This window comes from Myotis lucifugus, unplaced genomic scaffold, assembly GCF_000147115.1.
Source record: "Myotis lucifugus unplaced genomic scaffold, Myoluc2.0 scaffold_956, whole genome shotgun sequence".
NCBI classification, from domain to species: Eukaryota; Metazoa; Chordata; class Mammalia; order Chiroptera; family Vespertilionidae; genus Myotis; species Myotis lucifugus.
In genome coordinates, this window is record NW_005872004.1 from 112,070 (window position 1) to 139,703 (window position 27,634).

At 42.5% G+C, this 27,634-nt stretch overlaps 1 protein-coding gene across 1 annotated transcript in view; it reads right to left on the bottom strand.

Annotated features, from left to right (window-relative positions):
* The window catches only part of LOC102416951 (serine/threonine-protein kinase ULK4-like), a gene marked incomplete at its 3' end in the record, with an annotated part of 130,217 nt that extends 104,657 nt beyond the window's left edge, over positions 1 to 25,560 (bottom strand). Inside the window, exons 1-15 of the mRNA XM_023747732.1 lie at positions 25,447 to 25,560; positions 22,917 to 23,110; positions 21,560 to 21,659; positions 19,539 to 19,678; positions 15,569 to 15,731; positions 14,274 to 14,375; positions 13,411 to 13,494; positions 11,443 to 11,518; positions 9,015 to 9,107; positions 6,679 to 6,797; positions 6,453 to 6,522; positions 5,543 to 5,639; positions 4,814 to 4,918; positions 2,335 to 2,395; positions 236 to 417 (exon numbers count right to left, since the gene is read on the bottom strand). Coding sequence (XP_023603500.1) covers positions 236 to 417; positions 2,335 to 2,395; positions 4,814 to 4,918; positions 5,543 to 5,639; positions 6,453 to 6,522; positions 6,679 to 6,797; positions 9,015 to 9,107; positions 11,443 to 11,518; positions 13,411 to 13,494; positions 14,274 to 14,375; positions 15,569 to 15,731; positions 19,539 to 19,678; positions 21,560 to 21,659; positions 22,917 to 23,054 — 1,530 coding nt within the window. The remainder of the gene's footprint in view (positions 1 to 235; positions 418 to 2,334; positions 2,396 to 4,813; positions 4,919 to 5,542; positions 5,640 to 6,452; positions 6,523 to 6,678; positions 6,798 to 9,014; positions 9,108 to 11,442; positions 11,519 to 13,410; positions 13,495 to 14,273; positions 14,376 to 15,568; positions 15,732 to 19,538; positions 19,679 to 21,559; positions 21,660 to 22,916; positions 23,111 to 25,446) is intronic.
* Positions 25,561 to 27,634: the final 2,074 nt, after the last annotated feature.

Consider the following 27,634-nt stretch of genomic DNA (forward strand, 5'->3'; position numbering starts at 1 on the left):
CCAGAGTATGAGCAAAACAAGTTCAAAATCACTGTCTATGCAACTGCTCTTAGACTTCAGGATGAAACAGGATAGTTTTGACAAACCTATGATCTTGATAAATCCCTTTTTCATTATAATTGGAATTAACAATTTAGCTCTTGTTTCAATCTCTATAGATACACATGAGTGACATGCAGAAGGCATGCTGCAAGGACCGTGCGAGGGGTCTTGCTGTCACAACGTAACCACCTACCAGGGGGGAGTGCAGGAGCCTGGTGGCCACCTCCCTCTGACCGGCCACCACGCACAGGAAGCACAGGAGGTTCAGCTTGGCCCGGGAGGCGCCCATGGTCTTCTCGGCGCAGTCGACCTGTGAGCACACTTGTTGCAGAAAGTCGTTCCAGTCCTGGTCTTTCAGGGACACTAACCTGTCCACTGCGGAGGAAAGGAAATATTGAAAGTGGGTGTCGTGAAAAAGCACCGCGAAAATATCTCGGGAGAAATGAAATGGAACAGGACTTCGATAGCTGAGGGCGAAAAAGTCGTGACTTCACAACGTCAAAATCAAAACTACTCCAAAGCTGACACTGTTCTCATTTACTCTTTTATACTCATTTCACTTTCTTCCACTGGAGACTTTTATAACTATGCTGGGGGGAAAAATGAGATGCCTCAAGGAGAATTATCCAGCAAATGAGAATAATACAAAACACCAAGTTAAATAACATTGCATTTTGAAAAAAACAAGTCTTTCTGTAAATAAAACAATCTAGCCTTAGAATATTGGAAAAGCCAAAGATTTTACAGTTGTTAAAAGGTTCCAATGAAATTACTATTCAACATCACAAGGTGAATACATAAGCTGAAGTCACCTGGGATCCTGCCTCCACATCCCTGTACAAACACAGGCTGAAACTAGGAAAGAGATGCCATCCCCAGTTAACATGGCTGAGTAGATCTCCACCTTCAAACAAGATAAACTGCAACAGCCATTTCCCAGAATAAGTCAAAGTAAAGGGCACTACTTTCAGTTTCTCATACTGTCAAACATGAATATTATTTTCTAGTAATATTATTTTCTAGAATCCTAGAAAATAATATTATTTTCTAGGGGAAGGAATATTATTTTCTAGTAATCCTCTACGTTTTCATCAATAGTGGTTCTATTTGGCATGGCTTATTTAAATTTGCCTATATTTTATGTTTTTATTACTTTGATTTTATTTCAAATCAGAGATTCTACTCTAGCCATGATGATGAAGTTTTTCCAAATCTAGTTCAATAGCTTTATCAAACACAATACACCCAAATTTATGGTATAAAAACATTTCTGCCCTGGCCAGTGTGGCTCAGTTGGTTGGGCATTATCCCATGCACCGAAAGGTTGCTGGTTCTAGTCCCAGTCAGGACACATGCCTGGGTTGCTGGCTCAATCCCCAGTAGGGGGTGTGCAGGAGGCAATGGATTGATGACATCTCTCTAAATTTCTTTTTTTTTTTTTTAATATTTTATTGATTTTTTTACAGAGAGGAAGGAAGAGGGATAGAGAGTTAGAAACATCGATGAGAGAGAAACATCGATCAGCTGCCTCCTGCACATTCCCCACTGGGGATGTGCCCGCAACCAAGGTAGGTACATGCCCTTGACCGGAATCGAACCTGGGACCCTTGAGTCCGCAGGCCGACGCTCTATCCACTGAGCCAAACCGGACAGGGCAAATTTCTTTTTTTTTTTTTTTTAATTTCTGACGTTCACCCTAAATCAGACTTTCCAGTAGATGAAAGGAAACATAACAATCTTCTTTTACGTATCTCCATTTGCCGGAAGCCAGTCCATCCTTGCTGCTTGACACAGTCGCCCTTCTTCGCCGACTCCATCCACACCTTTGGGAACCCCTGGACCTGCTGGGGCTGGACCCCAACATCCATTCCCACACCATCCCCACAAAAGTGAACCACCTGGTCCCATTCTCAACTGCCCTGGCTTCCTTGAGTAGACTCTCAATTCTTCATTGTGGTCTCCAACCCTCCACACCCACAATAACACCACAAACGTTGGAAATTCAATGGGCTCTACCAGGGGAAGGGCAGGAGAAGGGCCCACCCACGTAACAGGAAAAGCCATCCAGCTTTTTAGGAACTCTCCCACCCACAAGAGCACAGGGCAGCCCAGACTCAGCTGAGTACGGGCAAAAGCTGGCACAAATGGATTACAGGTTGTTTACAATTTGCATAGCACTGCCAAGAAGACAACCAGTTGGCAAGAAAATAGAAATTTAGCTATTCGTGAATAAAATATTCCATGTGCTATTAAATGTCTGTCTGCAAAGTGTCTAAACCTTTATGAGCCTACCTGAATATGCTGGTAGATGCAATACTTTTGGATCAAATTTAATGGGTGGTTGTTTCATGATCTGTGGTTTAAAAAAGGAAAAAAAACACCTTTAGAGACAGACATTGGCTCCTGATTTATCGCCTAGATCAGATTATAAATCAGTGAGGACAGAAAGGAATGCTGTAAAATTTGTCACCCATAAGAACTCAACAGTGCCCTTTAATATTAAAATATACAAATATGGATGACGATTTATAAAAATAAGATCATTTCCATTGATATCTGCAGCAAAATTAAGCTTCATGAAAGAGATGCCCTACTGCGGCTTACGTGTAAGCTAATTTACCTCTAGGTGAGAAATTTGGTCACTGAACAAAACACGCGCTGAGGACCTGCCAGAGTAGGTCCATGCTCAGTGTTAGGGACACACACACACACACACACACACACACACACAGATGTTATCCTGTTGTCAGAGAGCTGCCACTCGGGTAACAACACAGACATTTGTTAAATAACAAAAAAACTGAAGTAACAGTGCAGAACAGGCAGGACATAATCAGACAAAACATCTCACAAGAGGAGTGTTTTTAAGCATCAGAGAAGGCAGCAAGCCCTTCTGGCTGATGTGGCCAGGACAAGGTTTATGAAGAGGTAGGAGGTAGACTGAGGTCGTAGGAATGGCCAGGACTTGAAGGCTGAATTCAAGACCAACATCGCTCTAGGAAGCTGTGACAGCCTCAACAGGAAAGCGCATGAGTCTGGAGCAGCTGGAGTCCTTCCTCTTGAGGCTTTTAATTAAATATTCAACCATCACCTTTCTATGTCTCACTTCTCCAAAATTCATAGTGTGTTTTTAAGGCCTTGGCTGGTAGTATTCTTGCCAGAAATAGACAACCTCATTCTCATCAAGAGAAAGCCTTCGACAAACCTAAGTGGAAGGACATTCTACAAAACACCTGACCACTTCCAAGTGTCAAGGTCATGAAGAACAAGCAGAGGTCAGGAAATGACCACAGGGCCGGGAAAGACAAGGAGAGCAAGGAAACATAAACTGAAATGTGGGTCCCGGAACAGAAAAGGGGCATCAGGGTCACAGCTGGCAAAAATTCGCACCGTGCTAATGTTAATCCCCTGGGTCTGCTAACCACCTGCGGTCCTGCAGGATGTTCACATTAGGAGAAACTGGGGAAAAGGTATATAGGGAGGAACGCTAATATTTTCTAACGTTTTTCTAGAAGTCTAAAATCAGTTCAAAATAAAAGCCTATAGTAAGAATGCTTAAAAAACAGCTAACATTTCCCAGAAACAACCATATGTGGCTATAAGATGAAATAAAAAAATAGAATATGGTTTTAAAAAATTCACAAATTGTTTAGAAGGTCCACTGGGAAAATGCCCCGTTACCTATTAAATTTGATGTAACATCCAGTTATTCTGCCAGGTATCTAAACTCATAAAAAGAAGTCGCTCTGTTGTGAAAATCGCTGGATGATCTATATGAAATGCTGTCTTTGTAGCAAATATGCACACATCCAACAACCCATTTACTCTAAACCAGAGCAATGTTCCCTGATGAGATGAGAGGAAACGGTCACAAATTTACACAGAAAAAGACAGTTTAAAAAAATTCACATACAGAATAGATAGTGGAGGAATGTGTTGGAGACTGGGCGTCAACAGAAAACAAAGGGACCGAGAAATGACATTTTTTCAAGGAAGGCACTCATCCCTAGTAACAGAGCATTGCTTTCCAAAGGACAGGAAGCGACAGGATTCCCCTGGGGTAGAAGTGAACCCAGAGTGCCCCAGCTCCCAGGGTCTGCCACCGCCCACCTGCGTCCCGATAACCTATGAGAGGGCGTGGTCTCTGTGATCGGCCCACCCAGCCACGCCTGGTGAGCGGTGCTCACTGCCATCTGCCTTCCTAACACCATCAACTACAACAGTGGTTCTCAACCTTCTGGCCCTTTAAATACAGTTCCTCATGTTGTGACCCAACCATAAAATTATTTTCGTTGCTACTTCATAACTGTAATGTTGCTACTGTTATGAACTGTAATGTAAATATCTGATATGCAGGATGGTCTTCGGCGACCCCTGTGAAAGGGTCGTTTGACCGCCAAAGGGGTCGCGACCCACAGGTTGAGAACCGCTGAACTAGAACATCTGGCGTGATCCACGTTAAGCACGTGCTGAGAAAGGAAGGCCTCGAGGACTCAGGTCTGAGGTCTGAGTCAGCGGCCACTCCTGGGCCCGCTGGACTGATGGGAGGCAGGGGGGGTGTGGGGCAGGAAGAACACCGCCCAGGCAGGAAGGAGAGAGGGTTACAGACAGGGCGGGAGTTAGGCGTGTGGACATGTGTGTGGTTCGAACGAAATCCAAGTGGATGACAAGAGGAATAGAAATGAAAACATCACCCAGACTTCAGCCCTCAGTGAAATGGAAAACCCAGCCCTGGAGGCGGGGGGGGGGGGGGGGGGGTGCCTCTCCGCACCTTGGGATTGTCAATAATCGGCGTGACGACGAGTTCTGCGTCTGTGTAGATGAGCTCCCTCATCTGGGATTCCATGTCCTGCTGGCTCAGGTGCCCACCTGTGGTCTGAAACAACAACAAAAATTAGACTGTTTCTGTGCCTAATGAAGAGCTTTGAAAGACTGAACTAATAAGACGCTGAGCAAGGTCATCTCTAATGTACCTCAACTGATACTCAAAACACTTGCACAGGGAGTCTCATTTGATCTTCGCATGGGTGAATTAAATGGGTGAATTATGTGGTATGTCAATGATAGCTCAATGAAGCTGTTATTTTTAAAAAAAAACCTATATGCCCTAGCGGGTTTGGCTCAGTGGATAGAGTGTTGGCCTGTGAACTGAACGGTCCCAGGTTCGATTCTGGTCAAGGCCACATGCCCAGATTGTAGGCTCGTTCCCCAGTGGGGGACTTGCGGGAGGCAGCTGATCAATGATTCTCTCTCATCGTGGATGTTTCTATCTCTTTCCCCCTCTTCCTCTCTGAAATCAATTAAAAAATATATTTTAAAAAAACTATAAAGTACCTCTCTCTTAAGTGTGCTTACTAGAAAAAACCAATGATAAGGCAATGACTTAACTGTAAATTTTGTAAACACCAACATAGTTCGGAAACCAATTGCAATTATTCTTTAGAATCTCTATATCTCATGTAAAAAAACAAAAAACAAGAAACAATCCATCGCTGTTCACCTTGGTCGAAGGAGGCGCCTTCTGCGGTGAACTCTGGGCCACATCCTCACCAGGACTTGACCCCACGGCAGTGCTGGTTCGCGGCGTAGGACGAGAACTGAAACACACACACCAGTGCCATTACTCACACGTCAGAAACTTCACCCTCCGCTTACTGTATGCTGGGGAAAATGAAAACAGGTCTCCTGAAAAAGGGCAGAATACGTTAATTCTCTGTGATCTCATCATATAAAAAAACATTTAATCTTATCTGTGTTTACATGACTATTATTTTTATAACTTTCTAAAGTAATTCCCTGGCTAATTTATTGTGTGTGTGTTTTTTTTTGTTTATAGCTTCTATGCTCCATGCAGTATTTTCTGTTTTTACTGGAAACCTTACAACAATGATTTTATTATTCTTTAAATGTCTGCTGGTATGAGCAGGATTAACGTAACAAAATACATCAGATACTCCACAAAGGATGAATAATATTCACAATTTTATTTCAGATGATGTTCAATATGGAAAGGTTTCTTGGTGCCTGCTAAGGAGTGATATAAACCCACAACTACTTGTAATGACTCCGCCCACACCTGTCAATGGCCTCCGTGCCCCTGATGAGCCACTCCATTCCCCCGCCCCCCACCCCTGAGTCTCTGATTTTCAGTTTTTCACATTTTAAGAAATTCACTCAGATCCCCAGGGTCTTCTTTAGTAAACTCCTTCAAATTCCCAAATACCAGGATTCCCATTTCTCTTTCACTTACTTGTCTGTTTGTTCATTCATTAAACAAGTACTGACTTAGCGCACAGGAAATGCCCGGGAGTATACAAAGCTTTTTTAAAATCCAGGACAACAGATGCTGTAATAAGATGTACTTTCATCCCCCGGCCGGGGACCCCTCACTGCTCTGTCACTTCACCCACCTGAGAAGGAACATGGACTCGTTCAGTTGACCCCCAAGAGTATTCTTAGGCCGCAACTCAGCTGGATCTTCTGTGGCAGGAAAGGAGAACGTTAGCCATGAAGGAACAGGTACCATGAGCGGAGCGTCCGCAGACAGGGACTGAGAGAGAAAGACAGCACGAACGCGGAGGGGACTCTCCAACACGGCATTCTGGGCAGCACACACACGCTCGGATGAAAGCCCACCTAGTCTCCAAGGGCGACTCGGCCGCTGACCACTCCTCTCCCCTCTGGCCTGTCCGCTCGGGGGGCTCCACACACGCTCCTTGGCATCTTGTGACCCGGAACATTCCATCATGTTTCTGCTGCTCAACAGGAGAAAGTCAACACAGTCAAACTTACTTGTGAGCTTTCTACACAGCTTTCTGTGTCGAACAAGAGGTTGGAAATAACTAAATTACATGTGACATTTGGCAAAGCCATGGAGAAAAGCAGTATTTTTCATCGAGCAGTGACCATGAGCACCGCTACGAGCAGGGCAGTGTGTGAAGAAATCTCTACGCCTTCTCCCAGAAAAATAAGTAGCAGCTGGCAGACTGGGGACGGAAACCAGAACTCAAAGTAGCCGTGACCCAACATGAGTCTCCCTAGAGTTTCCCCTCCCGGTGCTGCCCGGCCTGGGCTCGAAGGCAGCGACTAGACAGAGGAAGCCCGCCAGAAGCCCTCTGTTTCTGTTCCAAGGACAGGAAAGGGACCTCTTGGGTCAGAGCAGGGAAATCCCCTAGGTGTTCCTTTTCTTTTTCCGTTCTGTCCTGCCCTGGCCCCAGGTAACCCTGCAGCAGCGGGCTGGGAACAGCAGCAGCATCTGGCCAGTGCCTAACATTCACAGAGGGGGTCATCCTCTTCTCTAACCAAAAAGCTACAGTCTCAAGAATGTGGGGCAAACCCCTGGGGCTCCGCTCTCTTTCTCAGCCTCTCTCACTGTCCTCCCTCCACTAGGCCATAAACACATCCAGCAAGACAAAGACTGTCACACACAATAACTTTATTGTGGGAATGCAAGGCTGGTTCAATATTTGAAAGCCAATTTATGAGAGAGTCCATAATGAGAATCTACAGAAGAAAAACCACATGATCACATTACCCAATACATAAAGGCATTCAGTAAAATTCAGCGTTCATTCAAACTGACAAAGGGCAGCGACAGACACCTCCACCTCATCATTCTTAATGGGTAAAGGCGCTTTCATCCTACAAGCAGAAACCAGGCAAGGATATTCATTTTCATCACTCCTGACTCAGTATCCTACTGGAAAAAAGTCCCAGCAAGGGCAATAAGGCAGAAAAAAGAAATAAAAGGCCAAAACCGGTTTGGCTCAGTGGATAGAGCGTCGGCCTGCGGACTGAAAGGTCCCAGGTTCGATTCCGGTCAAGGGCACGTACCTTGGTTGCAGGCACATCCCCAGTAGGAGATGTGCAGGAGGCAGCTGATCGATGTTTCTCTCTCATCGATGTTTCTAGCTCTCTATCTCTCTCCCTTCCTCTCTGTAAAAAAAAAAAATCAATAAAATATATTTTAAAAAAAAAAGGAAATAAAAGGCAAGGAGGTTAAAAAGGAAGATGACAAACTAAGGTCGGAGGTATTCTGTGACTTGCTGACACTGCGGACCAGCGCCCAGTTCTCTGTAGCACCTAATACAGTAGTGAAAGCATAACTGAAGCTCACTGGCTCAGAGAAACTCAAGTTTGGGAAAGACTTCAAATAGAATTCAGACTCCTCTATCCAAGACAATGAACTTGCCAAGATTAAAAATAAGGATCAGACAACCATTTATCACAATGAGGTAAGGAGGGGAAAAAGTCAATTATCAGAACTTTTATTCAGCTACTTCTCACCTGTTCTTTTCCAAATACCATCAATTTTGTAAGGGTCCTGGGCTAAGAAGATTTTTATAATAAAAACAAAGTATATTAGTCAAGGTGAGCTTGGTTATGCTGTGGTGACATACAACCCCTCAAACGCCAGTGGCTCAGAATCTCGTATCTGTGTATCTTCCTCAGGCACAGACATGCAGGCTGGTGGGAAAGATATGCTCATCATGGGCACTAAAGACCCAGCCTGACAGCAACTCCCTTTTGACAGTTTTCTTCCCAATGAACTCACCAGGAGAAGTGCAGCAGATCACACACTGGCTTTCAAGTTTCTATCCAGAAATAACACACGTCACTCTGCTCACATTCCATTAGCCAGAGCAAGTCACATGACTACACCTAACTGAAAAGGGGGCAATGAGACCCTACCCCATGCTTGCAAGATGGGAAGCCACTTGTAGCTGGCAAACAGAACTGATAACTACCATACTAAATCAACGACTCGAGTTGAAACAACTGATCGGAAAATCCGCAAAATCAAGAACACAAAAATGTCATGACGAAACTCTTTCAACAACCCTTAAACAAATGCTTGATTTTTCTACTAGGAAAGCACAGAAATTCTTGTTATTGATGCTGCATCATTAGAACACTAATGCGTAGGAGTGTTTAGCAGCCATGCTCCACACACAAAGATTAGCTGATCCTACCTGATGCTGGAGTCCTCGGTGCTCGAGTCCTGATCTCTTCTGGTAAAAGCATCCTTCCAAAACGGATGCCGCAGCAGGCCTGCCCAAGTTAATCTGCATAAAACACAAATGTTCAAATTCTGTCCATATGATTCCCAGGGGGAAGTCCCAGGACATGTCCCAGTTACAGGAATCAGATCTTATCATGTATAAACATCTCCATGTAAATGCACCTCTGAGATCGTGCGATACTTCACTCTTTCATTCCCGTACCCAACTGACCTCTCTTAAACAGCAACCGATAATTCAGAAATAATTCAGAGGCCTCACATGGTGCAGAATGAAAGGGTCTGACAACTAAGTATTAGAAGTCTCAGGGTTCATATCCAGGGAGCCTGATGAAAACATTTTGGGTTCTCAATGAAGAAATCTAACAATAATTTTAAAATGTAAAGCAAATAGATCACATATTACCAACCTCTAATTCTGCCCCACGACAGGCTTGATTATTCTAGGGCACCCTGCCTGTTTTACACATTTCATTGGTGGGACTTCACTCCTATAACTTCATTCAGAAATAAACAAGAATATCAACTTCATGACTATATACAGTCACATCTCTATTCAGGTGCCAAAATGTTGTCTAGCTACATTAACTGTTGTCACCCACATGAAAGTGACTTTTGGCTCTATCTAAAACCCAGACTCACTCTCAAAGCATTACGTTTTACTACTAATAGATTATTATACTCATCAGACTCAGAAAGGTTAAATCTAATTGAAATTTTAAAACAAAACAAGAAAATAGCTTATATTTAATTAATTTAATCATTCAACATTTCTGAATTGAAGTGAAAACTACTTTAATCAAAATTAAAACACTAATGATAAAGAGAAAGAATTTACAACTATATATACAAGGGCTCTTAAAATTCACTCATGGAGAAATAAAATTGCCAGTAAAATGGAATTTCTTTTCCATCCATAAGATTGGCAAAAACGTGTAAGATCAGCAAAGCCCATGGCAGGTAACTGGTGGGGAAAGAGCTTCCTAGAGTTGCTGAAAGTGGAAACCATTTCGAACATGTTCCCCAAATGCAGCAAACGTATCACACTTTTAAATGCTCTTAGCGTTTAGACAGCATTTATCCAAAAGGGATAACTTCGCAAGTGAATAACAAAACATACTCAAAGGCTATTTCCTGTAGCAGTGTGTATGGTATTCTAAATCAAGACACACTCTCAGTGTTTATTGCTATTACAGGTTATCATGCATACACTGCAGCCAGTCAAAGTGACTAAGTAGATATAGCCCGGCCGGCGTGGCTCAGTGGTTGAGCATTGACCTATGAATCAGAAGGTCATGGTTTGATTCCAGGTCAGAGCACATGCCCAGATTGCAGACTTGATCCCCAGTAGGGGGCGTGCAGGAGGCAGCCAATCAATGATTCTCTCTCATCACTGATGTTTCTCTCTCTCTCTCCCCCTCTCCTTTCCTCTCTGAAATCAATAAAATATATATTTAAAAATGAAAAAGAATGACTAAGCAAAACAGAGAGAAAAAAGTAGCTTAGCGGGTGGTCCCATTTATGCAAAAAAAAGCATACAATATAGAGATATAAATAGGTAGAAATGTAGGTATATCACCCTAAATAAAGTATCCTTAAGCCTATCAAAAGATGTCTGGACGATTACCCACCAAAATAACACTAATCCTAAAGGCATTCTATTACAAGCATGGGAGGTTTGTCCTAAAACTTACACAAGAACAGCTTTTCCTTCTGCAAGTTCTCTCTTACATTTAACGAAGATGGAGAACGGAGTGTTTTATTTGCTATGTGAAATATACTCATTATTTTACACTGAGGCAGAGACCCAAATACTTGCTTCACAACAGTGTCCCCACTCCCTTTTCCTGCAGTTACCTAGTGGCAGAACCCGAACTAGGAACCAACTGCTCTTCACCCCCAGGCCAGGGAAACCCCCTCCCCACGCTGCAACACAGAATTGTCACACTGTGCAATTTTCCTGTCACTTGAAGTTCCCATGATGACAGGAGTATCATAAAAATATATCGCATGAAAATACCACCCAGTTAGTGTTATTGCATCAGCCATCTCGACAGTACCCTCCCTAGTCCAACAGTCAAAGGGAGCGTTAGCCTGAAGTCTCCAATGGAAAGAACTAAGCTGTTTGAATTCAGGAGTTACAAGAAAATCCATCCAGGTATTAGGCAACTATTGAATACATTAAAGGAGAAAATGACTTAAAATTCCTCATCATTAAAAACACGGGCAAAGAAAAACCCTGAGTGTCAGCTCAGATTTCCTTTTGTAAAAAGTAGTTTGAACCCCTCTGTGTGTATGAAGAACAGTGCCATTCCAGAAGTGCATGAAAGAAAAAAACAGATCCCGCTCATCGTTCATATTACAATACCATCCATGCAGACCTTTTCTGAGGGTCCTTTTGAAGCAAACCATCCAGCAAATTCATAAAATCTGGAGACGCTTTAGGAAGAGAAGAATCTGCACACAAATTAAGTCCCAAAAATGAAAAAAAAAAAAGTGATAAGGAGATGAATACGGACCCTACATCAACATTTAAAGTCATGGAACTTTAAGCACATAAATTCTTTTAAAGAGAACACTGAGTCTATTAATAACAATTAAGCTTCCATTTACATAGAGGGGAGAGGGGCACAATTTTTTTTAATATCTTTTTCCTATACTACAGAAAACTAAGTTTCGATCAACTGCTAAAATTACTTGATTGTCTAACCCCAGTAAGAATTACTGGCCTCACAAGCTCATACCCTTGTCTCCCACTAGTAATTATGCCCCATTTTCTGAGGCATTATTATTAATTTGACCAACTTTGCTTTAATATACTATGATTAGAATACTTGTAATTCCTTTTATTTTTAGCAGGAAAAATAATAAGCATCACATTATGATATTGTCCAATTGTCTTAACCTCTAAACTTTGCCTTTTTAAATTACCGATACATATATATATACATACATACACATACACATACATACACACACACACACACACACACACACACACACACACACACACCGTGGCCCAATTATCAGTCATGGTTAAAATAAGAAGCCATGAAGACAATGGCCAAAGACATGGCCAGGCACTGTCAGGCACTCTGGCCACCGTGTGATGAAGGACTGTGACATAGCCAGCTTGGGCCACCAGTGGTACCCTGACCAGACCTTTGGCACCTCATTTCCAGGTTTCTTCCCTGCATAAAAACCTTTAACTTATAGGAGAAAACAATAATCAATATTGTATTGAAAAGTCATCAGAAGAAATACAAATGACTGATTTCTACAAAAAATAAGACTACGTTAATGAAAGGGGAAAAATGCATCATTTTGTTTTAAGAAATACAGATTATTTTCAAAATATCAAGAGTTTTGTTTTTTTCACCTGGGGTGATTCTTGAAAAATTGAAAATATCCTGTATTCCTATTTCTTCCATGAATGACTTCCGATTTTTTTTTCTCTTAAAAACTCCCACTATTATTTTTTGTAAAGTTCTGTTTTCGTTTATGTGGCTTAAGATTCACTTTTCTTATGGTGTAGAGCAAAGTGCTTTATTATGTTTGTATCTGCTTTTGTTTTTCTTTCCTTTCCTTCAAGTTAACAGTAGATGGTTATATTAACCACAATTTGTGTGATTAAAATCCCGACACTTAAAATACTACACTATCTCTCCTTCCAAAGGCTCTAACAACTTGTCAGGGCAGCATTCTGATCATCAAGACCAGGGCTGAGAATGCCCGATTCGTTACTATGCAAACACTAACCAGGCATAACTACAAAGGACATGAGTCCAAATTAGGTAAACGACACAGAGACAAAATAATAAATAAAAGTCTGACTTCTCAATCTGTAAGCCAGACATCTCTTGATATAGGAGGGCAAAGTAATTCGTGATTTTAAATGAGGGAAACTACTACTTTTCCATTTAAGTATCTAAAAAAAAAATGGCAAAGGGAACGTTAACATTTCTAAAAATATCAATTGCCGAGACCGGTTTGGCTCGGTGGATGGAGCGTCGGCCTGGGGACTGAAGGGTCCCGGGTTCGATTCCGGTCAAGGGCATGTGCCTTGGTTGCTGGCACATCCCCAGTGGGAGATGTGCAGGAGGCAGCTGATCGATGTTTCTCTCTCATCGATGTTTCTGACTCTCTATCTCTCTCCCTTCCTCTCTGTAAAAAAATCAATAAAATATATTTTAAAAAAATAAATAAATAAAAAAAAAATAAAAATATCAATTAGGGAACATTTATAAAATGTAAATTGGGAAGTTATGAATCAATAAAAATAGACAACAAAAGTGCACCTGTAGTCAGTGTAAAGTGTAAATGAACTGCATTTATAACAAAAATCCTACCTTTTGGAATAGGTGGCGAAGGATCTTTATGAACAATCTTTTCAATTACTTCTGAAACACTTTCTGAGAAGAATGGAGGTTTTCCTGAAATTACATGAAAACTTGTCAATTAAATACATTTGTCATCACCAATTATTCTAAAAAAAAAACAAAACCAACTGCAGATAGTTCAGCATTACACAATTTACAAATGCATATATAGTGATAACTAATTATTGAATGTCTAGTATATACCAGGCACACTACGTATTTTTATATTTCTATAATTCAAAATCTGTCACCCCAACCAATATACAAATTCACATATGGAACCTACCAGGACCCACGGTTTACATGGGCTACTGGACACATGGGAATAATTCAGTCACAGGTACCTTTGCAAGAATTTCTACTAATAAGCACAGCTCTTTAATAGTTCGGCACATTTCAACATTCCAGATCATCACGAAAAATACCTATCGGTCAAAAAGGTCCTAGGGACTTGAATGTGCCTAGACTCCAAGCACTCCAGCCAAAATCATAGAGACAGAAATTAGAAAAACCAGCCTTTGCCCGGCTGGTGTGGCTCAGTAGTTGAGCAGCGACCTATGAACCAGGAGGTCATGGTTCAATTCTCAGTCAGGGCACATGCCCAGCGGGGGACGTACAGGAGGCAGCCAATCGATGATTCTCTCTCATCATTTGATGTTTTTATCTCTCTCTCTCCCTTCCTCTCTGAAATCAATAAAAAATATATTTTTAAAAAATTAAGTTAAAATAATAAGCAGCCTTTTCACATCTTAGAGGTAAAATGTTTACAAACTACAGATTTCACCTTTGTGTTTATCCAGCTGTAACTTGAAAATGAAGCAGAAAGTAATCACCTGAAAACATCTCATACAGCAGACAGCCCAAAGACCAGAGGTCGCTGGCGACGGAGAAGTCGGTGCCCTTCACAATTTCGGGTGCTGTGTAAGCAAGCGATCCTAAACACAAAGCACAAACAGCAGCTTCGTTAGCAGTTTGTACTGTTCTCACCACAAACCCACCTGGGAGAGACCCGACGAGGTGAAAATGAGGAGAATATACACGTGCACATAACTTCATGTGCATTTCACATGGTTTAATGTTTCCTAATGGTAAAGTTCCATTTTACCAGGATATGTCAAAATATAAACAGAGTTATTTCAAAAACCCAGCTAAGTCAGAGGCGTGGCACATATAGGCATATTTATCCTCTTTGAAATTAACAATTTAAATAGTCCAAAGAAAAGCAGCTCTGGTTAGAATATCTTGGACAGGCCGAAACCGGTTTGGCTCAGTGGATAGAGCGTCGGCTTGCGGACTGAAAGGTCCCAGGTTCGATTCCGGTCAAGGGCATGTACCTGGGTTGCGGGCACATCCCCAGTGGGAGATGTGCAGGAGGCAGCTGATCGATGTTTCTAACTCTCTATCTCGCTCTCCCTTCCTCTCTGTAAAAAATCAATAAAATATATTTTAAAAAAAAAAAAAAGAATATCTTGGACAGGATGTGTTAAGTTACGCAGCAGTAACACCCCACATTCCCCTAAATTACAACAAAGTTATTTATCGTGCAAACCACAGTGCGGCCCAGGTCAGCCGAGGGCTGATGCTCAGGCACTCAAAGACCAGGGCTGACGGAGGCTCCGCCCCCAGACACCCCCTCAGTCATCGAGGCAGAGACAGCACCCAGCACTGCACACTGGCTCAACTACAGCTAACACCCCAGGGCGCAGCTCACTGTCAAAACCACCGCCCAAGAGTGAACCCCTAAAAGTCTTCCTTAATTGCAAGGATCAGCTGCTCAACCATGTGAAACAAATAACTACGGAGCCACCAGCGTGGGCCAGGCACTGTGCCAAGTGCTGAATACGGCCAGGAGTGAGGCCAAACCCCTGCTGCTGATGTTCTGACATGTGGTCAGGGACATACAGAGGTCAGGATGAGATCCGGGCTGTCAGGGGTTCCGGTGCCTACACAGCATTCGATCCTCATGGAAAACCTTAGGCCGTTGACAAAGCCATCCCTGTATCCGGACTTCTCGTCATTGTTATTTTGCATCCATTATTTGACTAGCAAAATAAAAGGTCAACATCATCCCCTAACGTGACCTGGGTGGCCCACAGCGAGCGTTAGGATCTAAAAACTCTCCACGTACCTCGGGTTCTACTTTTCATATTTTTCTTCAGCACATGTTCCCCACTATCACCTCCTCCTTCTTCTGTTGCCATCAAAGCAAAGAAGTCTTCCAAATTTTCACCTTCCACTTTGGCCAGGCAGAAATTACTAAACTTCAACGTGCCGGGCCCTTCCAAGAGAATCTATACAGATTAAAAATGAACATGGTCACCACCTGACCCAACTTACACTTCCCACAGCACCTCGTAATCTCACTAAAGCACTCTGAAGCATTTCTTGCTTCATCACAACTTAGAAAATTAAATGCTTACTTTGAAAAAAAAAAAAGAAGAAGCTAAAGAGCCCTAGTCGGTTTGGCTCAGTGGATAGAGCAGGGGTGGGCAAACTTTTTGACTCGAGGGCCACAGTGGGTTCTTAAACTGGACCGGAGGGCCGGAACAAAAGCATGGATGGAGTGTTTGTGTGAACTAATATAAATTCAAAGTAAACATCATTACATAAAAGGGTATGGTCTTTTTTTTTTTTAGTTTTACATGTGGCTCGCGAGCCGCGGTTTACTGACCACAGCCCTAGCCGGTTTGGCTGAGTGGATAGAGTGTTGGCCTGCAGACTGAAGGGTCCCAGGTTCGATTCAGGTCAAGGGCACATGCCCGGGGTTGTGGGCTCGATCCCCAGTAGGGGGCAGGCAAGAGGCAGCCAATCAATGATTCTCTGTTATCATTGATGTTTCTCTCTTTCCCTCCATACCTCCCTCTCCCTTCCTCTGAAATCAAAAATATATTAGAAAAAAAAATTTTAAAACAGCTAAAGAAATCCAACATTTTAATAGTAATGGAATCAAATATTAAACTGTTCGCTCTCAGATGTATATAATGAACACATCACATAACCACAGAGGGAAACCTCGGGCTCTTAAGAGCAGTGTATATGGAGCAATCCGTACACTCTACTGACACTGAGGGAGGCTCTGAAAGCACACCTGTCAGGTGGTGTTTATATAATGTATGGCTAAGACTAAGGCTCTGAAGTTAGAGGCCTAAAACTCTCACAGGCAATCTGACCTGGAGAATCTACTTAACCTTCCTAAATCTCACTCTCTTCCCCTATAAAACGAAAAAAGCACACTTAACTCTGCAGACTGTGGTAAGGAATAGCTGAGGTTACGCGTGCAAAGGGCTTTGAATAGTGATTGGCATGTGCTAAGTGCTCACGTCTCTAATATAAGTTGTGACTAGAAGTTATCTGTTGAGTGTTAAAACCATGCCAGGAACCAGTGTCCTGTTACTTTTCATTTTTTCTCCAGAGCCATTAAAAATATTTATGGGAAGTTGCAATGAGTCAGCTGGCTTTTTGTTTTCAAAAGCAATTTAAAGTTTGCCCTTAACTTCTAATCAGAAATACTAAGGATGTCTGTTACAAGTCCCCAGTGACTTTTAAAAGTGTTTGAGCACCAGAAGTCCCTGGAAGATCTGTTAAGAAGAACTACTAGTCTCTACTCCCAGAGTTTCTGATTCCACAGGTCTCGGGAGGGTCCAAGAACCCACATTTCCAATGAGTCCCAGGTAACACTAATGCTGCTGGTCCAGGGAACACACTTTGAGAACCAGTGAGAGGGGTCAGCAATTTTTTTTAAGTTAGTAAATCTTTCAGACTTTGCAAGCCATAAGGTCTTTGTCCTGATTACTCAACTCTCTAGCCACCAACAATATAGAACGAAAGGGTGTGGCTATGTTCCAATCGAACCTCACTTACAGGAACAGGCACCCTGCCCGGACTCTGCCAACCCCAGATCTGGAATAAAAGTTACATTACAAGTCAGCCTGGATGTCCCATTACTAGTATAAACAGCTGATACTAGACCTCATTAAACACCTCCCACACGGGGGTTGGCACGCCTCGGCCCCTCAGTCAAATCCCAGCCAGCACCTGTTTCTGCACAGGAATGAGCTAAGAGTGGTTTTATATTTCTAAGTGGTTGAAAAAAACTGCAATAAGATAATAGTTTTTGACATGAGAATTATATAAAATTCAAATGTCAATGTCCATGAATAAAGTTTTATTGAAACAAGCCACACCTGTGCATTTATATACTGCCTATGGCTGCTTTCAGGCCTGTAACCACAATTAAATGGCTGTAGACTTCAGGCCAGTATATGAATATTTCAAACAAGGATTTTTATCTGTTATGAGGAGTTTTATGGATTTAAGGTTTAATTATGTTCTCATACAGACAGCTTCTAATAATGTTTAACAAGGAAACATACAATTTTCCATTTCATTGTGTACACATTACCAAAGGGACAGTAGCAACTCAAAGCCATAATGAATACAATCCCTAAGAGTATGTCCTTGTAAAGATAACTGTGCCTGATTGAGGGCACACTGTGCACCAAAAAGTGTCCCCGAAGCTTCTCCTAAATACAACATGTAAGCCTTACACTCGCCCTGAAATTCCCATTTTTATATTAGAGACAAGAAACTAAGGCAGAGAGAGAGAGAGAGAGGAATTTGTCCATGGAACAGGGCTCCTAAATGTCAGTGTCAACTGTGACCAGGAAACTAAGCAGGTTTCATGACCACTACACTGAAGCGCATTTAGTTCTGGATGATTAGCTTAGCCCAAAAAGAAAATATATGATCCATAATAGCCAAAATTCCATTAGCAAACTAAAGTAATGGCTCATAATTGTGTACTATAAGAATTAAGAATTGCCGAAACTGGTTTGGCTCAGTGGATAGAGCGTCGGCCTGCGGACTCAGGGGTCCCGGGTTCGATTCCGGTCAAGGGCATGTACCTGAGTTGCGGGCACATCCCCAGTGGGAGATGTGCAGGAGGCGGCTGATCGATGTTTCTTTCTCATCAATGTTTCTAACTCTGTATCTCTCTCCCTTCCTCTCTGTAAAAAATCAATAAAACATATATTTAAAAAAAAAAAAGAATTATTTCATAAAGCTATGGACCTCACCATTCACAATACAGGTCAGCAGCAATAATAATTACTCACAGAGCTCTGAAAGGAGGGGAAACTTTGCATTCTACAAGGACTTCAATGGGTAGCTAACTAGGTAGCTAAAATACAGTTTCCTTTTATTAAAAAACTAGTGGCCCGGTGCACAAATTCATGCACATTGAAAGGAAATTAACTGGTAGAAATATTTTAATATTGCTATTTGCCCTTTCTCCATAATAGAAGTGTCAACCAAATTCATGATCGACAATGACAGATGGAAACACACGTGTGCGATTGGCACCAGTGTTTTATATGTATCGTGCATGCATGAGTCAACTTAGCCTTTTATAGCTATAGAACAAACGTACTTAATTAGACCTGCTTTCTGATTTAGCTAAACTTTTTCCAGCCCAGTGAAGCACCCCAACTTCTCTTTCAGGTCATTATCAACAACACAGCAGTAAATATCAACACAAAGCAGATTATTATTGTAGATCATGCAGGGAGAACAAAGGGTAAAATATTTAACTGCAGCAGTGTTTGACTATATTCTGCACAGTGAGAACACCTGGAGTCATTTTCAAGGTCCACCATTTCTTACTTCTTTTCAGTCGGGTCAAGTTTCTAAGCTTTCTAAATCTCCGTTTTCTGGCTAATGAAAAGAAAATAGGATTCCACCGAGTCTCCTATCTACCTACTCCAGGACTTCTGTGAGGATCAAATGAGATGAGGCATGGGAAAATGCTTCACAGACATGTGGTTACAGTGTGAAATGTTCCCACCTGGCTATAAAGCAAGTCGTGTTCCTGGGCTGAAGAAACCAAGGAGGCTAGTCACTAGGTAGAGGAAGCCAGGCGTTGCTATGTGATATCATTACCCAAATGGACACTTAGCATATCAGCCTTTTATATATAGATGTTAACGCAAAATTTCAAGATGTTCTATACCTAAAATTATATCTAAAAATAAACGTACCATTGAGAAAGCACCGTTAACTAAGGCACAAGCGATTAGGAAATCAAAATATTAATGAATTACCTTCCCAGGAGAAAGGTCACAAAAGAGAATGCCAAGTTGATGAAGATGATGCAATCCAGTAATCAGGTCAATCCCAAAGCTTCTCACAACATCTTCCGGGAGGTTTTCATCTTGAGCAATGACCATTTCTAAGGAACCACCTGCAAGTTGATTAAAATCACCCATTTTAGCCCCCCAGCATTACATGGTGCCTCCAGCGGGTTCCATGGTGGGAGACACTGAGCATGAAAAACATGATCACATCAGGACCCCTGGACAGCCTAGCAGGAGCACACCTGTGAGGGAGCACCATGGACAAGCGCCCTATCAGACTATCAGAAACCTGTGTCCTCGCTCCAGGCCAGCTCAGGGGACTGACTGCTCAGTCTGCACGGCTGGTCAGTAAGGAGGTGGGTGGGATGCAGGGAGTGACCATCACCCTGGTGCTGTGATGTCTCACTCCAGCTCCCTCGGGAAATGAATGGCTGCAAAGATTTGTGGGAAACACTAAACTGCATTTAAATCACATTATGCAAAGTACAGTCACATTTGCTTCTGTACAAAGTTAGGTCGCATTCTGCAAAGTGCTGCATAGCAAAAAAGATGGTGCCTTTCCTTAACCGTTAGAAAAATCAAACCCTGATGAATTAAATAATGGGACTCAGGCAGTCACGTGGGGAATTCTATTTCTATACCCTTCGGAGGTCCCAGTCACATTTCTATCATCTAAGTGCCAGAAACAAACATGGGGTTTTTTTGTTTGTTTCTTTTTTTTAGGGTCAAGATTAAAGCAAGAGCCAAATTCAGAGACAGTGAAGTCTCAGCTGGCATCTCGAAGTTCAATCAGAATTACTGTGACAAAGGTTGCAGGTGTTTGGGGTTTTGTTTATTTTGTCTTGGTGGGTGAGGAACCACGGCAAACACAGGCATAAATTAAAGTTAGGTCACTACACTGGTCATGGGGCAGAAACAGCAGCTGAAGCAAAAAAAGGAACACGGAGGAAGTCCCCTGCTCACCTCAACCGTGTGCACGTCTGTGGAAGTAATTTAGACCACAGTACCCTACTGATTCAGAAAATGAAATGACAAAATTATTCTATGATTCAGTTTTATAAATTCCAAGTGCCAATAGGTAAGACTCATAAAGCTAGACATAACTACAGTGTGCCTTAATATTGAATGATTCTCTATATTTTCCTCGGTGTATAAACAGGAGTACACTAACCATGGTACTTGCTACATTTTTTCCCTGAAGACACTGGCACTAAAAGCCCAGATAATATCTACCTAGGTAGTCACCCTTCTCCTTGTACATCAGTGATGGCGAACCTTTTGAGCTCGGCGTGTCAGCATTTTGAAAAACCCTAACTTAACTCTGGTGCCGTGTCACATATAGAAATTTTTTGATATTTGCAACCATAGTAAAACAAACTTATATTTTTGATATTTATTTTATATATTTAAATGCCATTTAACAAAGAAAAATCAACCAAAAAAATGAGTTTGCGTGTCACCTCTGACACGCGTGTCATAGGTTCGCCACCACTGTCCTAGAGAGCTGTATCAAACAAAAGCTATAACATGTGATCTCTGATTGCACCTAGGTGATGGTATCTGCTGATTCATCCTTGTACTTTTCCACATTGCTTGTTTTTATAATGAGCAAGTATTCTGTTCATTAAAAAAAAAAGACATTTTATAAACTAATAAGCTAAATAATAGCTAATTGACCTAAAATACTTAGTTTCTACTGAATGGAAAAAGTTATTTGATAAACTAATTACTACTCAAAAATATTTCTAAGTTTTCACATAAGTGATTTGGCAATATTTTATGCCAAAGTAAAGTTAACCCCAAATTGAATATTATATAAATCTTCCTCTTATCAAATATCTTAGCCCTTCCCCTTCCCTAATATCCATTGAACAACAGATTTTCAAGTTAACATAGTCAACAGTATCAACATGAACCTGTAAAAGAAGAAAGGAAAATAACAAAACCTACATCTGACGTTTTTTTTAAAACCACATAACGTGGCTTACCTGTGCAGAGTTCCACTACCAGCCAGAGATGATTGCTGGTTTCATACCATTCGTGCAGGGTTACGATATTCTGGTGTTTAATTTCTTGGGTGAGACGGACCTATAAAAACACACAACATACACACTTTTTAAGAAAAGTTCTTAAAACCCTTGCATCTATTAAAAAATACCTAAATAGCCCAGCCAGGTGTGGCTGAGCATCGACCCAGGAACCAAGAGGTCACCGGTTCAATTCCCTGTCAGGGCATATGCCTGGGTTGCAGACTCAGTCCCCAGTACAGAACGTGCAGGAGGCAGCCAATCAATGATTCTCTCTCATCACTGATGTTTCTCTCTCTCTCTCCTCACTTCCTCTCTGAAATCAATAAAAATATATTCTAACAAAAAATAAAAAAACACCTAAATATGCAATCAGGAAATGGATAAGAAAATAATAGAATTCATTGGGTGGAATTCTTTATGGACATCAAAATGATGGTTATGAAGGCTGGTCACATGGAAACATACAATCTTAAAAATGATTTTTTTCAAAACTTGTGTAATATAGTTTTGTGTATTTTGGGTAAATATAATATTGCAAAAAAGGAAATGTTATTCATAGGAAAATGGCCAAAACGTTTACATCAAAAAAGCTATTGTAGCCCTGGCTGGTATTGTTAAGTGGTTAGAGTGTCGACCCATGCAACAAAGGGTCTCAGGTTCAATCCCTGGTCAAGGGCATGTACCTGGTTCACAGGTGTGATCCCCGACCCCAGCTGGGGCGCATACGAGAGGCAACCAATTGATGTGTCTCTCTCACATTGATGTCTCTCTCTATCTACCTCTCCTCCCTCCCTCCCTTTCTCCCTTCCACTCTCTCTAAAAATCAATTGAAAAAACATCGAGTGAGGAGGAACAAAAGCGAAAAAAAAAGGTTAAGATGGTAAATTTTGTGTTATGTGTATTTTACCACAATAAACAAAAAAAGTTGAGGGGAAAAAAAAAGTCAGGTTTGGTCCAAGGAGCCTGGGCTGTAGAGTGGCACAGCTAATTCAAACCCAAGTCACCCTCGCCCAAAGTCCTTCCTTTGGAAAGCTTCCTAATCACATACTAAATTTAAAAGTAAATGAACCAATCCAGACCGTATTTTCCCCGACTCTCACCAAAACAAACGAAACTCTTACGCTGTTGATGACGTGGGCATGTTTATCAGTCATTAGTCAGGACTGGCGGCACTAAACAGGCACAGAGGGGTCGCCCAGTCGATTGAAAACGTGGCACCTGCTATAGTGAGTTCCACGGCTTCTATTTACATACTACTGATTCTACCACATCAGAGCTGTCTTTTGCCAGAGGGAAGGAAACATACTTGACTTACCCAATTCGTTATTTCAGGCCTTTTGCACTTATCTGTGCAAAAAACAGCTACAAAATTGATTGTTCCCTTCCGTCGCCCTTTATAGACAATGGTCCTGCTTCCTCTGCCGATCTCCTCGTATAGAACGAAGTTTTGCATCTCCGGGCCAACTTCTCACACTTGATAGAAGGACCGCCTAATAGCATCTCTAGCTCCTAAAATGTAAACAAAAATGACACACATAAATGCAAGCTAGTCGTATGATTAATTAGCCCAGGATATTTAATATGTAAATAAATAAATCTAATAATTCTATAAATTCATAAGACTCACTGGTATGCAACACCTACAAGTAAGTGTTGAATACCAGTGTCTTTCTTTTTGTAGGATGAAAAAAGATATGGGAAAAATAAATAAAAGAAACAATTCACAAACCAATATTCAACTTCCTAAAGATCTTAACAAAAACAATGAAAATGACAGCTGTCTCCAAAACAACACAAATCATGAGATGAATGCAATTTCAGGCAGTGTATCTTGATACCTCTGCTACAATGGAAAGCATATCTGTAGAGAAAGAAATGAAACAATGTACGCAAAAATACTTCATAAACAAATATGGAAATGACAGCATTTCCATCTACTCCACAGATACTGTACAAATCAATATTATTCGAAGTCAGAGCTCAGCAAACTACTGGTTCCTGGGCCAATTCAGCCTGTTGCCTGTTTTTGTACATAAAGTTTAACTGGAGCACAGCTATGCCCAATTCATTAATATATTGTTTAAGGCCACTTTCACGCTACAATGTCAGAGTTGAGCAGTTGTGGCAGAGACCACATGGCCTGCTCACACACTCAAATGTTTACTATCTGGCCCTTCACAGGAAAAGTTTGCTAAATCAAGATTTTTTAATATATGTTTTAATATTTTCATTGATTTCAGAGAGGAATGGAAAGAGAGAGAGAAAAAAAACATCAATGATGAGAGAGCGTCATCAATCAGCTGCCTCCTACAAACCCCACCTGGTTCACAGGTCGACGCTCAACCGCTGAGCCACACCAGCTGGGTGATTAAATTAAACAGTGTTAAAACACATTGCGTACCGCATAGAAATCTCTAAGACATACGCCAGGGACCGCACGTTTTTGGGCAAACTGCACGTTATTTAAATCATCATAATGCACTTTAGGTGTTGTTTTTCAATAATTATAACATTTTTATTTACAAAAACAATTACACAACTAAAGTTCCTAGTACTTTTTTAACGTATGGTACTGCGTAACACATTTTCCTCTCTGAAAAGGGACCAAACAAAATTTACATAAGTATCTAGATTCGCTTTTTCCATGGGCGTGAAAAACGAGAACACTCGTGAGCGGTCCTTAACAGATGGCGCACGAAACACGAGAAAACTCCTGAGCGGTACGAAATGTGTTAAAATGAAGAAGATGTTGAACCAGAAATAAAGAGGCCTTACTTACATGTTTACAAATTGGCTACATTAGGATACATCCAGATAAAGATGCTTAAGTGTTGATGCAAAATGAATAACTGATTCCTCAAACTCAAGGTGATCGTCTAAGTTATCTTCCAAGTTTGAAATTCCATGAATTTAAGATTTTTTTTGACTCAGTCTAAGGGCCTGCCTCACAACAGACTTCCCACTATGAATTTTTAAAATTTTATTACCTCTTAAGTTGTAAAATGAAACACAAATACAGAAAATCCCACAAAATAGAGTTTACTGAATTATGGTAAGAGGTACACCGCTGTCATCACCACCCGGGCCAGGAATAGCACTTGGTGGCCACCCCAGAAATCCCTCCATGAGCCTAAGGCAATCACAGCTCCGCCTGCTCCCCAAAAGTAACCGCTCTCCTTACTTTCACAGTTATCACTTCCTTGGGTTTCTTCATAGTTTTCCCACCCACGTGCGGAATCCCAGACAGTTTAGTCTTGCACGTTTTCTAAAAGCGTGGTGCATCTTTTCTCTCTCTTTTCATCTACAAGTTCACCTAGATATCATCCGAAAAGCCAGAAGTCAGAGCAAATCACACCTACAAGCAAAGGAGGCATTTACGAGCCAGGGGCACGCAGGTGAAGACCCGGATCCTCCCCTCCATCAGCCCCGCCCTTTAACTCCCGCACTAGCAGCATCAGCGACACCTGGGAACTGGATAGAAACCAACTCTCGCGCCCCATTCCAGACTCTGGAATCAGAAACTCTGGAATCCGGGCCTGGCAAGCAGTTTTAATTCGGCCTCGGGATGCTCGCTCACCTTTGCGAACCTCGGGCCGCGTCACCCTTGCCCCGGGACCCAAAAGGCGGCCAGGCATTTTGCTAAGTCCTTCAACAAGTGCGCCTCCTGCAGCGCTTTACAGACCGAATTCCCTGCAGGCTGAGCTCGGTCTGACTTCGGGCCGAGGGATGGCGGGAGAGGGAAGAAGAGTGAGTAGGCGGGCAGCGCCCCTCCAGACCCACAGTCTCTCCCGCGTGGGCTGAGGGAGTCCCGAATCCAGACTTACGCCCCTAAAACTGCCACTCACCGGGTCTCTGGGGGAGATGCCACCGACCACCCAGACCGCTCCCCCCTTGTGCGCAGGTCTGGAATCCTAGCCCCCTCGGGACGGGTCCACTGGCCCCAAACCGGGGGCGAAGCAAGGGAGCAAAGCGGGACGCGCGGTAGCAGCGTAAGGCCGTGAGCGTCCGGCGCCCCTCCGCGTTTGGATTCGCCCATCCCGTCTCCAGGGCAGCACGCAGAACGCCAGAAAGAGCGCAGGCTCTGACTGGCTGAACAGTTTCGGTTCCTATTGGCTGGAAGTGAGCGGCTAGAGCACCTCCCTCAACCCAAAGGGCCTCGCGCCCAGCCTTCGGACGAGTCCACTGACCCTGGACCGGGGCAGAAAGTGGTGGAGGGAGGCGGGGCTCTGAGCGTCAGCGTCCGGCCTCGCGAACTGAGCACCCCTCCGCATTTGGATTCGCCCAGCCGGTCTCCAGGGCAGCACGCAGGACGCCGGAAGAAGTCCCTGGCGCTGACTGGCTGAGCAGTTTGAGTTCCTATTGGCTGGAGCCCGGAAGTAGGAGTGGGTGACGGGCGGTTCGTCCATCCTTTTACGGTGTGTGGGGATTGGGGTCTTGGACCGATCAGGAGGACCTACCTGGGCTGTAGTGGCAGATTTGGGGGCTCTGCGGCCCTGGGCTCTCGTCATTTCTTCTCTGCCCTCTCCCCGTTTCCTTCCGTCCTTTTTCTTCTGACGCCCTCCGTAGCCCAGGTGGACGTGGGTAACCAAAGGGCTCAGAAGCCTGCTCCTCGGGTTGCCCACCCTTGGAAAAGAGAAGGCTATGGATTACTTCCTTCTTGTACCTGAGAAAACAGACCAGATCCTCTGATCTCGAGGTGATTGCTTATGACTTGGGAAGCTCCAGGCCCTCAAATCTAACCACCAGATACCTGAGCGCCAGCTCCCCACTTCCTTCCATTTACGTTAACGCAGTTTTTCCTCAAACTTTAGCATCAGAATCACCTAGAGACTCTAGAGTGCTTGAGAAAGCACTACTGGGCCCCACCCAGAGAACTTCAGATTCTGTAGATCTTGATGAGGCCCAAATGTTTGCATTTGTATCAAGTCACCAGGTGAAATAGATGTTGCTGATAAGGGACAAACTTGTAGACACTGTGTCTCTGATCTCAGGTGAAACACATGCCCTGTTCTTTGACTTCTAACCCTTCCTGCCTTCTCAGTAATCTTATTATTGTCAGTTTTGTGTAGAGCAGTGATTCCCAACATGGGCCCCACTGGGGGGTGGGGGGGCAATTTGATTTTTAAGGGGGGCAGTTTGAGACTGAGTTAACAGTGAATTTTTTGCATTTCTTATGGTTCTAGGGACCTCATGCAGTATATAAATACACATTGTAATATATTTATGCATTTCAGTTCTCTATGATATGTTTTGAAACTTTGCTATTTTCTCATATCACTTTGAATTATGATTTTTTTAACAATTTCTTAGTGCTTTCTTTCTCAGTACTTCAACTGTCCTTTCGTTCTTTTATTTTCCTCTTTCCTGGAAGCTTGTTTAGACCAAGTTAATGGCCTTTTAGGCTTCCTCCACGTGAATAGGAGTTCACTTTTTGAATAATAAGAATTATTTGTCACAGGGAAGAGGAGCATCAGGATTTTGGAGATGTTTAGGTGGGGCATGGCCCAAAAAAGGTTGGGAACCGGTGGTGTAGAGGCACACCTCATTTTATTGCATTCCACTTTATTGCGTTTCACAGGTGTTGCTTTTTTTTAACAAGGCAAGACCCTCCTCCAGCAAAATGACTGGGGCTTGCTTTATTGTGCCACTCCCTTTATTATGGTGGTCTAGAACCACACATGCAATATCTCCAAAGTATGCCTGCACTGAACATTTGATATGAAAAACGTTTCCTCATAGGTCACCCCCTAGTAACGAGACATAAAATGAGATTTCGACTAGTTCATTCCGAGTTTTGATAACAGCTTAAGTGTTAATGTCAGAAACTATCAAATCCCAGTACATCTTAGCCTAGGTTCCCTGGATGCCTCCAGCCCATAACATGAACCTGCTAAAATGGTTAAAATCTTGTGAGCATGTGCATTTTTCTGGGCTAGAGAGACATGGGTTTGCTCAGAATCTCAAAGGTATTATGACCCAGACATTTAAGTTATCCTGCTATAAGACAATCTTGAATTATAAGCCCAGGTTTTT